Here is a 14,079-nt window from a genome sequence, read left to right on the forward strand (position 1 = left end):
AGACTGGAGCCACTGTGATTGGGTGTTGGCCACGGTTCAGACAGGCCTTCCATCAAGCATTAACGCTTTCGCCCCGTGAGAATATACCATAAGTAAATAGTGAACAGCTAGAAGTTAGAAAACAGCTCTTTCAACCAACCTTTCTGTTTTGGCGTAATGTAGTAGGTTCATTGTTTAGTAGTCCCTTGAACAAAGTTATAAAGAAGTTAAATCTGGCCGTAATATCTTAAACAAAACCTGATTTCTATTTTCACCTCTGAAAAAACACGTCCACACCCACAACACACCAAGTTAGTTCCTGTTATTTCTGAAACAGCTGTCAATGTTTGACCCTCATAGAGGGCTGTTTGGGCAACAGTGTGGTTTCATAAAAATGCTTTTCCAAGAGTTTGTAGCTTCTTACAGTGATGATGGGATTGGCTTAAACTGGATGTGAAAAAAATACATGTTTTTAAAGTTTTGTTATTCTCCAATATAGCCAAGGGCGACAACATATCTAACAAAGGTCATTAGACATACAAAAATATTACTCACTTTTAATTCTGTTTTTGGTCTGCAAAAGATTAAAATCAATGTCAAATCAAACTTTGAATTCTGATCTCAAAATGAACCAATATTAATAAAACAGTGTTGTCTCTCAATATGCTTAAAATTCTCTTCATTCATACGTCTCACCATTATGTTCAATGGACCAGATGAAGGATTATTGCCAACCCTTTTAGACACCATGAACACTATGTGCTGTCGGCTTTTGTCATAAGCTTCGAGGCTTTGTTTACGGAAAAGGCTCCCGACCTGGAAAGTGACGGCAAAATTTTTAGTCCTGTTTTACCCAAGTTTGCTTCCAAGAAATTTACGTTTTTTGTTTGGTCTCATAATAAGAGTGCACCGCCATCTTAATGTCCCTTTCCTATACCAGCTGACGTAACAAGCAACAATTGCAACAGTGTCAACAACCAATATGGTAGGAGAAAACGACATTGCATTCAGACATTGCTGAGAAGTTAACGTTCGCAATGCTTAAAATGTGTCTCGATGGTGACATTGCATAAGAATACATACAAACGGCAACAGGCAGAAAATATATTTTAAATATGACTGAGGGCGAAGCACTGGCCTGATCTTTAATGTTGAGTCCTGTTATCTAACATTTAACGTATTGTACTGTCAACACCTTACAATTAAAGAAAGTTCGACAACTTCATCTCAAGCCGTTTCATCAAGACTAAACTTCTACTGCTTATGGCGTCCATGATTATTTTCTGCAATAGCGTTCAACTTCTTAAATTATATTAAGAAACTTATAAAAGCTCGACACTGCTAATGAGGTAGCAAAACACCTCCTGAAATTCCACCGGCTCCATGATGGTGTGATCACATACAGCTCGAAACCAACTTGAAATGATGAACTCGACGACAGAGCATCTGACACCTCAAGTTAACATTCATTATATAGGGTTATATTTAGAGAAGCCATAACGTATAGATTTAAATAAATGATCAAGAGTCTAGAAAAACATGCAATATGATCCCAAATATCTGAAAAATGTAAAACTGTACAAAGCAAACCAAGAAGGAAACAAGAAATCATAAGCCCACTGATAAAGCACGTCAATGCTCACTTCTGATTTACTCGATTTCATTCCTTTATCCATGTATGTATCATTTAAGAGATGCATTAAAAGGTGACTTACAAAGTATAGTTATTATAGAGACAATCCCCCTTGGACAAACTGGAGCTGAAGGGCAAACTGGTGATAATAAGGGACATGAAGGCCTTACAACCTTACTTATGAATATTAATTAGGTAATGTAACATTTACCCTGTAGTCCTTGTTGAAAGTGGGGTAAATGTGTGCTACATTCACATTTATGGGTCAGTGACAAAAACAGTTTGACAAGATGAGAAATTCAAAAATCTTTTTAAAAAACACGCATCAGGTTTATTAAATATATTTATGTTAATTTTATGCAAAAAAATTACAATAGCACTATTTTTATGAAAGTTAGGACTGAATGGACCTGAAAATGTCAAATGGTGTAACCGCCAATTACGCCAAAGAATAAGAAATATTAATATTTTATCCACCTTGATGGCATGTCAGTGTAATCATAAAAAATTTAAAATATAATTTATTAGTTATTTTTAAATGTAAATTTTAATGCGTTTTTGTAATATTTGTCCTGACATATGCTGAAAACAGCTCTGTTTTATAAATAATCTTTGACGAATGATGTAAAAATGTATGTAAAAAAATCATATATACACTAAACTAGATGATTATATAATTATATTCCACATTTTTTATGAATATATTTATATTTTCACTTTAAAAAAATACTAGTTACACCAATGGACACAGACCGGTTACACCACATTGACATTTTTGCAATATCCCCCAAATATTCCTTAAAAATTAAATAAAACCAGAAATGTTATACTTGGTCCTCAAAAAAGATGTATGCAAGTAATCTGCAAATTTATTTTGAAATTTTAACCCTTTTACATTTAATTGAACAATACGAACACAAGATAATTAACGTCACTTCACTGACCCTTATTCATTTAGCATTTTACATTGTATCCAAAGTAGGGATGCTAAACAATTAATTGCGATTAATCGTTAGCAGAACAAAAAGTTTTTGTTTACATCACATATGTGTGTAAACTGTGTATAATAAATATGTATATATATAAATATGAACACATTCATGTATAATTTTAAGAAAAAAAATATATATATTAAGTATTTATATTTATATATAATATAAATTATACATAAATATACAAATGTATATACACATGTAAACATTTCTAAAACATATACATGCATGTGTGTACATTTATTTATAGAAATTTATTATACACAGTTCACACACATATATGAAGTAAACAAAAACTTTTATTCTGCTAACGATTAATCGCGATTAATCGTTAAGCATCCCTAATCCAAAGCCACTTATAAATGAGATAGCATTTACTATTTTTCTAAAAAAGGCAATTTTCCCTTTGCTGCTTGTGTGACCAGTTGGTCTTTAAGTCATTGTTTCATCTTTAAATCATATAGGCCGGCTATCACTTTCTTTGCACATCTGAGAAGCCTAATTTGTGATGCTGCCTGTGCAAACAAAACATGTTGGATTGAAGTGGTCTTCTTAAAAATCATAATGGTTCTGGTGATGCCATGCATCCTCTGACAACAGTTGTGTTGAAGAAGTGGATCTGTGCTTTCCCCCTTAGGAGGCACACGACTGTGTCTGACCTGCCGATGGGACTCGAGTGTCTACTCACTGTGGTCTGATCTCCAAAAAGACTATAAAAAGCACCAAACCCTTCGGGCATGAATGAGGGTGGCTGTGGAATACAGAACGGCATTATGCAATTCCTGCTCTGCTTTCCATTTCCCACCGGAGCTTGAAAACTCCCAACAGCGTGACCTATCAGAATAACACGAGCTGTCTCGGCAGTCGAGGAAAAAACACGGTGGAGTGTGTAAACAGACCTGCCCTGTTTTACAAAGCGACCTTGACTCTTTGCAGGCTAGCGAAACATTACACAGCTTTGATGAGCTTCTTAGAAACTGGAGACGGTTTGATTATACACGCGTCCCTTGGGTTGTTAGTTGTATAAACCGAGAAAGCTTAGTCTGCAGATATCACAGACGTTTTACTTGTGTATATTTACTTACGCGGCATGCAGTGGAAGCTTGAGACAGTCTATTAGGCGGTGATAACCTCAGAATTGATTTATAATTAATTTTCAATAAAGACATCATTTATCTTCACTGGTTCAGTGCTTTTTCTAATAAGCTACTGAGCGACAAATGTAAAAATCGCTGGTAGCCTTGAAAAAAAAAGACATTATTGTAAATTTATTAATATGTAATTAAATTATGTTTATCAAATAAATGATCATATTACTACTATGTAATGAGAAATATCATCATTACTACAACAAGCTTTTGTATTACTGAATAAAGCTGCAATCCGTACCGTTTTTGGTTAAAACTAGAAATGCATAACGATTAATCGCGATTAATCAATGGCAGAATAAAAGTTTTTGTTTACATCATATATATGTGTGAACTGTGTATAATAATTATATATATAAAAATGCTCACATGCATGTAATTTTAAGAAAAAATATATATTTATATATTAAGTATTAATATTTAAATATAATATAAATTATACATAAATATACAAATGTATTTACACATGTAAATATTTCTTAAATATATACATGCATGTGTGTACATTTATCTATACAAAGTTATTATACACAGTTCACACACATATATGATGTAAACAAAAACTTGTATTTCTGCTATAGATTAATCGCGATTACTTGTTATGCATCCCTATTAAAAACAAAAATAAAAACTATAACCTTAAACCTTAGTGTTCAAAACTAACTCCGTACCTTATCACGATTCAGTATTGGATTGAATTGTTAACCATTTCATCTTTTAGGATTTGAACAAAGCATTAAACCCTGGGTATTCAACTTTGATATTTGTGACTCAGAATGTGTGCTATGAATAATCTGCCTCATCTACCACATATACAACTGTAACAACTACATAGCAATGCCCTGGCAACCTGCTATGCCCTGCAAGCTTTTTCACTTGTATATAAGACCATTATGGTATCTGAGTCTTAGCAACATTGGACATAAACACTGCTGACATAAACCTGTGAATCACTTTGTTTTGATGGTGAAACTTTACCATCAAAAAATAGCCCCTAAAGCAAAGGGCCAATGAGTGCATCCATCCACTTTACTTTACAAGAGAAAGTGACTCACTGTTGTACTCCATGAAAGTGTTTTCTACGTGATTAAACGCTCCAACACAGCATGTTTTCACACACCCATCCAGACAGGAGAAATAGAGGAGCAAAGCAATGAAAACAGAAGGACGCCGAGGCAGAAAACACCAACGCCAGGGCAAGCAGGGAGCGTGCCGTCCTTGTTTAGATGCTTTTCACAGAAGAAAACATTAACACCAGACCTCAATATGTGGCATTTATGACAACCGATCTGCGCTGACATTTACTGGGGGTAACCACTATCATCTGATAACGACTAGTTTTAAAAGTTTCCTTGCATACGCATAAGATCAAAATGGGTACACTGTAAAAAACGTATAAACAAGTTGAAATTGTTTAACTTAACTTAAGTTAAAGGCGGGGTGCACGATTTTGGTTGGCGAGAACATTTCGGAAAAGAGAGTTAGGCCGAGTACCAAAACACACTTGTAGCCAATCAGCAGTAAGGGGCGTGTCTTAGAACCGACATCATTGTTTGGGTTGTATATGTGTGGGGCGGGTCTATCAAAAGAAGGTCCAGATTCTATCGGGGTGGGGGGGGGTGTTTGTGTAGGTGATTTCAAATGTCAACAATGGCTTTCAGAGATCGTGCACCCCGCCTTTAAAGTAACATAAAAATATATGTTGATTATATGTGTGTGTATTAGTAATGTACAAGATATTTCCAAATAGGGCATATCTATGTGTGACAGCCTCAAGATCCCTAAAACTATCTCTTGAGATGCAACTGTAAACACATAAGACATTTTTTCCCTTTTTTGGTCTAAGCTGGCAAAATACATGATTAAGTTTATCCTGTTTACTAATCTGACAGTCAAAGTATTCTCCTGTGGTATTCTTTACCAATAGAGACTATGATGCATTAAACTGCTAATAGTTTCCTCATGTACACTTGACCACCAATGATTGTACGTTTGTAGAATTGTACTAAGATAGGTAAACCATTCAGTATGTTACTGCAACTCAAAGCACCTTAATGTAAAGGTTTGTCCTTCAAAAAGGCATAACAGGCATAACATAAACATCAATGTGCATAAATGTTGCATATGCAAAAGTTTTTTTTTTTAATCATTAGATGTCACCGATCCAACCCAACCCTTTGCCCCATGTCCCACCTGAAACCCCCTCCCCATCGCATCAGCCCATCTGTCACACTCCAGTATCCCTACTATTCTAATGGTTAGCTAGTTGTTTTTATCCCTTCGTATCAAACTAACCAGTTGACAACATCCATTTTAACTATATATCCTAGGTGCAAACATAAACCCCAATATCCAATGTAAATATGTCAAATCTCATAAAGCAATTTCCCGTTACCACAGGCATGGATGCTAGTTCAGCTAGCTCCATCCATGTGTATCCCAGTCACGTGACGTTAGATACGTTCGTGTTAATCTAATGTCTTTTTTGTCCCTTATTTTATCTATCGAATACCAGGCGTTTACCTACCCGCTTCCTCGTCCGTCGTCCCCGCGTCCTCGGACGCTGCCGCCCCGGATAACGGGCTCTCATCCCCGGCCTCAGATAGGCAGCTCGCCCCTTCAGCCGCCGCTTCCATTCAATATCGCGGAATGAATACTTCTTGACAACCGATGCTCGCGAATATATGAATATATACACCTTCACTTCTAGTATATATTGAGCTGAATAACTGAAGAAACTGAGCTAAATATGAAACCGAGGACCGTAAATGCGCGTCGTGGTCCTCTCTCATCTGAGCTGTCATGCACAAGTGATTCCGATTCGCGGACTCTTGATTCAGTTCTTATGAATGATTCGTATGAACCGATTCGTGAAGCGCTCGTAAAACACGAAAAAAATACATTTATGATTTTTAGGCTTACGTAGAATATACATTTCGAAAAATGTTTCGTATTACTACAATAAAACTTTTTTAGCTTTTTTTTTTTAGAAATGTACGAAATTAGTTTAGTTTATTACAATCATAGTAAACTAAAATTGCTAGATGTTGTTAGAAACGTTGTGCTATCTGTCGATCTTCTGTGCTTTTCACTGCATCTATTATGTAAAGCTGCTTTGATACAATTACCAAATTGTGAAAAGCGCTATATAAATAAAATTGAATTGACTTGAATAGTGATAAAACTATTATTATTATTATTATTATTATTATTATTATTTTTTTTTTTTTTAAGCTAAACAGGCAAAAATCGGAACTGAAATAGGCCTATTAAAACAGAGTTGGCTCTATTTGTGAGCGACGAAAGAGAAAATTTATGGAATCGTTTATGAAAACCAGTTTAATAATGTCTTCTGTCCGAACGAACCGATTCGAGAAATGAATCGAACATCCGAGCGCATGCACAGGAGCGCTGTTGGGTGTTTGGATGGATGAAGCTGATGCTGCTCTCTGTTGGCAACATTTTAATAATGCACACATGCTGACTGTACATATTTTTTATAAATATTATATTTTTATACAAATGCATACAATCTTTCTAATATATATATATATATATATATATATATATTAGAAAGATTGTATATAATATTAAAGTATAGCCTATCTATAAATAGTGTATTATATAAATCATACTTATCTTTTATAAAATATTTTTTAAATTATAGATTATCGGTAATTTTTATATTTTATAAATATGAAACACATTGACAACAAGACAAATTATTGAGTCTCATTAAGTTTATTAAGAAATTCAACACACAATGTTTAATACAATATAAATTTTCATGTAATAGCATAGGAAAACTGAAGCCCGGTTCTCTCCATACCGATCACTGGACATTGGTAATGTTCCCAGGAGGGGGTTGCACGCCAAATGCATCAGGTCTGTTTCTTCCTCAAGTTGGGTTTTAAAAACACACCATCATTAGTCCATGAGATGACATCACACTAATGCCCAGCAGTCAGTAGGAGAGAAGAAAGAGGGCAGCGGTGAGTAATTCGATAGGCTAATAGGAATCTAATGTTATTTAGAGATATTTGGGAAGATCCGCCTCAACCACCTGAAAGAAAAAAGTTTGTGATATAATGTGCAATATTGAAATCTAATAAAAATATAGATTCACAACAGACTGAAAGTGAAGTGCTTACTCTTGGTTCCTGCATTGGTGAATATCTCTTCACGACCTGACCCTGACGATCAATGAGGAACTGAAAAAAGACACAAAATTATCAAATAGCACATACAACTATTTAAAAAAATTGAAATAAAACATGAATATGGAAGTTAACACAAATATATAGAGAATATATATTATTTAAATCACATTTTTTGTTATACTGAAGCAACTGACAGCCGGATTCAGTCATCATTTACTCTCATTAAATGAAAAAAATACACCATGTGTTCTATTAAAGAAACCTTCACATACAAGTCTACAACATAATAAATAAATAAAAACAATTTGGATAACTGTTCCTTTAATATGTAAAAAAAAATGTGTTGGTTCAATTTAAAAGTTACCTATTTACCGCAAAATATAAGTTAATTCAACTGAAAAATATAAGTTGACTCAAAAAAGAGTAAAATATGTCGTGTCCACTAATATTTTTAAGTGAAATTAACTTTTTTAAGTTGAACCACTTGTTTAACAGTGTATTGGTAAATGTGGTGATAAAAAAAATGTAATACCTTAGTGAAATTCCACTTGATGCCACTATAATAAAATCAACAAAAAGCAAACAAACAGTCAAATCAGTTTAGCGTTCAAGAATTTAACATCTTGTTCTGCAGTGTTGGGGAAAGTTACTTTTAAAAGTAATGCAGTAAAATATTAAGTTACTCCCCAAAAAAGTAACTAATTGCATTACTTAGTTACTTTTCATGGAAAGTAATACTTATGTTACTTTTAATTTACTTTTGCGTTACTTTTTCTTACTCGGCTGAGGCTTGATCTCTTTCAGGCCTTGCAGGTGATATTATGAAGTTCTGCATTCAGAAATTGCATATTTTCATCACAAAAATGTCAAGCTCTGGCCTTCCATCTCCGTTTCTGACTCAAACTGGCGCACGCGCATAGAATGTGTAATTCTACATTACTACGTTTAGTTTAATTCGGTACATTATTTAAAAAAAAATCAAATTAATTAAACTCAAAAGTAACTCACATTACTTTTTTTAAAAAGTAACTCCAATATTAATCTGTACATTTATAAAGTAATGCGTTACTTTAATCGTTACTTCAGAAAAGTAATATTATTACGTAATGCACATTACTTGTAATGCGTTAACCCCAACACTGTTGTTCTGTTATACCAAAATCATGGTTTATAATTATTTGTACAGCTTTACATTAATGATCACCATCAGGCACAAACTCACTTTCCCAGAAATCCTTTGCCTTTGGGTTGAACCTTCAGCCACTTCCACAAAGGGTGAGCAGTCGGCCCATTCACATCAATCTTACTGAAAATATCAAACTCTGCATTGAAAGATTTGGCAAATTTTTTGATTTGGACATTGGTTCCTGTACTCTGTTAAAACAGAAAATGTATAATAGGATTAGTAGGGTAGTTTCGTTAGTTAGTTGTTTACAGTGAGTGCAACATACCTTGTCGAACTGGTTGGATGGAAAAGCTAAGATGCTTAATCCTCTCTCAGCATACTTGGCGTGCATTTCTGCAAACTGAGAGTAGTTTACCATGGCTCATTTTAAGGCAACGTTGGTAATGATTACAACATCCCCCCTAAAAATTAAATGAGAGTTTATTATTTCACATTCACTGATGCCAGGGAATCCAACATTTGGTGACATGAATTGTTGTCATCATCTTAATTTGACCATGACACTCAACATTCACCTATTAGGAGACACTGTCAAACTGTGTCACAATCCATAATGTCCATGATCACAAATAAATAAACAATTTTATTTCTAAACTAAATATACAAAACAAAAGTACAATGAATGTGACTGACGTGTATATCTCACCTGTATTTTTCCAGGGAAACTTCATTTCCGTCTATATCCGTGGCAGTGAATTCATAAATGGATTTGGCCGTCTGCCAATCCTCTAATTGTGCAGACTGAAAAAAACATATTGATGTAAACAGTAGCATAAATTTAAATACATATACATATGAGCAGTGTTGGGTGTAACTAGTTACAAAGTAACTAGTTACTGTAATAATATTACTTTTTTCAGTAACTAGTAGTGTAAGGCATTACCCGTCTGAAAATGGTAATATTATTACAGTTTTCCCGAGCTAGTTACTTTAGTTACATTCGCCAGTAGCACCTTCATCACACAAGGCACAAAACACAGAGAACAAAAGGGAAGGGGAGGAGGGCGTGAATGGAACAGTGATTGGTCTAAGTTTGGCACGAGGTATCATTTACCATCACCGATTGGTCGACACCCGGCAGACAGCAGCACAGAGCGGCAGCGGCACACTCAAAGCCGATCGGGAAAATGGAAGCGTCAACAACGGCAAGCTCTTTTTCAGAGGAAGGTTCCCAGCAACAGAAAGCTAGTTTCGACGGGTGGAGATTCAGTCATATTTTATTATGTTCAACGGAAGGAAAATAACTTGACGGTGAAGTGCACACTCTTTAATGTTTCTCCGAACGCTGTGCCCCGCGTCCGGTAGCGGGTAAGGAAGCCAGCATTTTCTTGGCCGTGGCTTGCCCAAATAAACATTCTTGTCCAGAAAAAAAATGTAACTAGTAATATAACTAGTAATATAACTAGTTACTTTCTCCAGGGAGTAATAAAGTAAAGTAAGGCATTACTATTTTTGAGAGTAATATGTAATACGTAATATATTACTTTTTTGAGTAACTAGCCCCAACACTGCATATGAGTCATAAAGACCAGTTCTTGTGCCGTAAACAAATACAATATGCAAATCTGTAGCCACAAATTAAAATTTTTAACTCCACATCAAACATTATGAACTTTACATAACCAGTCATAAGATCATTACGGAGCCCCTAAGGGTTTAGTTTCGAGTGCACACGTGAAACTATCGCGTGCGCATGTGAAACTTTTGCGTGCGCACGTGAAACTAAACTTTAAAAAAATTCTGCACATGAAGGTTTCACGTGAGCACACTAAACTTTAGATTTTTTTACTACATGTCACCTTAGGGGCTCGGAAGATCATCAATCAAACCAGTATATATTATTTTGTGAAACACAACAGGAGATCTTTTGATGATGGTTTCAGTACAACCATTTGCATTGATCGTAGAGACAAAGAAAGCACAACTTCTTTTTTTCTGTGTTCTTCCTGGTTTTAAACAATGATGGGTAATGTGTGCAGTTTGCTTGTGTTTTTCAGGTTGTTAAGATTATCAGACCATAAGACTACCGACTACGTACAGATTGGTCCAGTAATTTGTATGAAGTCACATTGAAAATTATTTCTGATGTTGCTTACTATAAGCACCTGGTTCATGTTTAGTATTTAAGTCTTGGTTTATCATGGAAATTTGCAATTAAGTACTTTAAAGTCTATTTCATACAAACATTAGGATTAGTACAGTGATAATACCATTAAAATGCCTTTTTTTTTATAATGCCAATTCAATTTCCAAAAACTTTGTGAACTGGATATATATGAACCCGGTCTCACGGAGTTGCGTATAAATAGCACGAAGTGTGAAAATCGTGCAATACATACGCCAAATTCCACTTTACGCCAGTCCTTCCCATTCACTTAAACGGAACATCTTTTTTTTTTCGTTTAATTTATTGGTTTCTCAATGTTTTTGCTTTTTTTACCATTTTCGCTTGGGTTTAGGGTTAGAACAACTTTTTGTTATATAAAAATGACATTCTAACCCAAACCTCAATTCTAACCCCAACTCCAAGCGACCATGGCTTAAATATACACAAAAACATGGAGAAATGTATATTAAATAACGTTCTTAAGCAAATCTGAAATCTAACCCTAAACCCAAGTGAAAATGGTTTAAAAAACATAAAAATATTGAGAAACCAATAAATGAAATGACAAAAAAAGATGCGCCGTTTAAGTGATTGGGAAGGACTGGCTGATACTGATGCAACAATTACTGTATATTGATATTTATTTGACAGGTTTAAAATATGTTTCCTCAAAAAGTCTAAATTAACACAGGTAATCCTTAATATTCAAAAAATTTTAATCCATTTATTCATAAATGTGGAACCATTATAAACTGGACATTATAATTGGAAAAATTAAGAGAAACTTGAGAGAGCTCACCTTTTTTTTGAAAGCCATCTTCCGAATGCAAATATATTAGTAAAAAAATCAATTGCAAATAGATGTTTACTGTTTACTGAAATGTGCAACTATCGTTATTAATTAGAGGTCTATAAAGCTGGTCTTACTGTGTGGTTAGGTATACTGGTAGATCCTATTATAGGGCTCTATGTAGGCTATTTGCATGTAATTCAAGCATTGTCTGCCCTAAAGCAGTTAGTCTGTATGATGTCATGCTGTTACCGATGTCAGTGTTACTGCCCCTGATACTCAGCACTCTCATTCCCCCAAATTCTAACCCGGACTCCGTTTCCCATAATTCCCAGTGACTTGCTGATTTTCTCTCACCTGTTCCGCATCAGTGGGGCTATTTAACCCGGTAATCTACCCGCCATCTTTGCGAAGTCGTGTTTGCCCCGTGCTGCATTTCTGAGCATTTGTTTCTTGGTTACCCGTATTTGATTTCCCTGGTGTTTGATTTCCCTGGTGTTTGATTTCCCTGGTGTTTGATTTCCCTGGTGTTTGATTTCCCTGCTGTTTGAGTTCCCTGGTGTTTGATTTCCCTGGTGTTTGAGTTCCCTGGTCTTTGAGTTCCCTGGTGGGTCCCAACCTCTCTGAGTTGTTACACATGCAACGTGTGACAACTGGTGTTTGATTTCCCTGGTGTTTTAGTTCCCTAGTGTTTGATTTCCCTGGTGGGTCCCAACCTCTCTGAGTTGTTACACATGCAATGTGTGACAACTGGTGTTTGAGTTGCCTGGTGTTTGAGTTCCCTGGTGTTTGATTTCCCGGGTGGGTCCCAACCTCTCTGAGTTGTTACACATACAATGTGTGACAACTGGTGTTTGATTTCCCTGGTGTTTGATTTCCCTGGTGTTTGATTTCCCTGGTGTTTGAGTTTCCTGGTGTTTGAGTTCCCTGGTGTTTAAGTTCCCTAGTGGGTCCCAACCTCTCTGAGTTGTTACACATGCAATGTGTGAGAACTGGTGTTTGATTTCCCTGGTGTTTGAGTTCCCTGGTGTTTGATTTCCTTGGTGTTTTAGTTACCTGGTGTTAGAGTTCCCTGGTGGATCACAACCTCTCTGAGTCGTTACACATGCAATGTGTGACAACTGGTGTTTGAGTTCCCTGGTGTTTGATTTCCCTGGTGGGTCCCAACCTCTCTGAGTTGTTACACATGCAATGTGTGACAACTGGTGTTTGATTTCCCTGGTGTTTGATTTCCCTGGTGTTTGAGTTCCCTGGTGGGTCCCAACCTCTCTGAGTTGTTACACATGCAATGTGTGACAACTGGTGTTTGATTTCCCTGGTGTTTGAGTTCCCTGGTGTTTGATTTCCTTGGTGTTTTAGTTACCTGGTGTTTGAGTTCCCTGAGGATCACAACCTCTCTGAGTCGTTACACATGCAATGTGTGACAACTGGTGTTTGAGTTCCCTGGTGTTTGATTTCCCTGGTGGATCACAACCTCTCTGAGGCATTACACATGCAATGTGTGACAACTAGTGTTTGATTTCCCTGGTGTTTGATTTCCCTGGTGGATCACAACCTCTCTAAGTCATTACACATGCAATGTGTGACAACTAGTGTTTGATTTCCCTGGTGGATCACAACCTCTCTGAGTCATTACACATGCAATGTGTGACAACTGGTGTTTGAGTTCCCTGGTGTTTGATTTCCCTGGTGGATCACAACCTCTCTGAGTCGTTACACATGCAATGTGTGACAACTGGTGTTTGAGTTCCCTGATGTTTGTTTTGGACTGCCTTACCGTTTATGATTGTTCTCTGCCTGCTCTGATCTTGGACTGCCTTACCGTTTATGATTGTTCGCTGCCTGCCCCGACCTTGGACTGGATTACCGTTTACGATTGTTATCTGCCTGCCCCAATTCTGGACTGTAATACTGTGTGTGAGTTTACACTGCATATCACTTTATTGCTTCTGGGTCTTGTGTGTTTATCCCAATAAAGAGTTGCATATGGATCCCAACCTCTCATGCAACATGTGACAACTGGGCATGTTAAGTTAAATAATGGATGAATAAACAGAATACAAAAATATATGTATGCGGGTCAG

General features: G+C 36.0%; 1 protein-coding gene and 1 pseudogene across 2 annotated transcripts in view; both read right to left on the reverse strand.

Moving 5' to 3' along the window:
* pip5k1ca (phosphatidylinositol-4-phosphate 5-kinase, type I, gamma a) overlaps positions 1–6,567 on the reverse strand; it is a 30,201-nt gene extending 23,634 nt beyond the window's left edge. For both annotated transcript variants that reach the window (XM_065245871.2, XM_065245862.2), the window contains exon 1: positions 6,280–6,567. In XM_065245871.2, coding sequence (XP_065101943.1) covers positions 6,280–6,388 — 109 coding nt within the window. In that variant the 5' untranslated portion in view covers positions 6,389–6,567. The remainder of the gene's footprint in view (positions 1–6,279) is intronic.
* A 920-nt stretch (positions 6,568–7,487) lies between these two features.
* Positions 7,488–12,156, reverse strand: LOC135721663 (phospholipid hydroperoxide glutathione peroxidase-like; annotated as a pseudogene).
* Between the last annotated feature and the right edge of the window lie 1,923 nt (positions 12,157–14,079).

The sequence above is a fragment of the Paramisgurnus dabryanus genome, chromosome 24 (genome assembly GCF_030506205.2).
Source record: "Paramisgurnus dabryanus chromosome 24, PD_genome_1.1, whole genome shotgun sequence".
Taxonomy (NCBI): Eukaryota; Metazoa; Chordata; class Actinopteri; order Cypriniformes; family Cobitidae; genus Paramisgurnus; species Paramisgurnus dabryanus.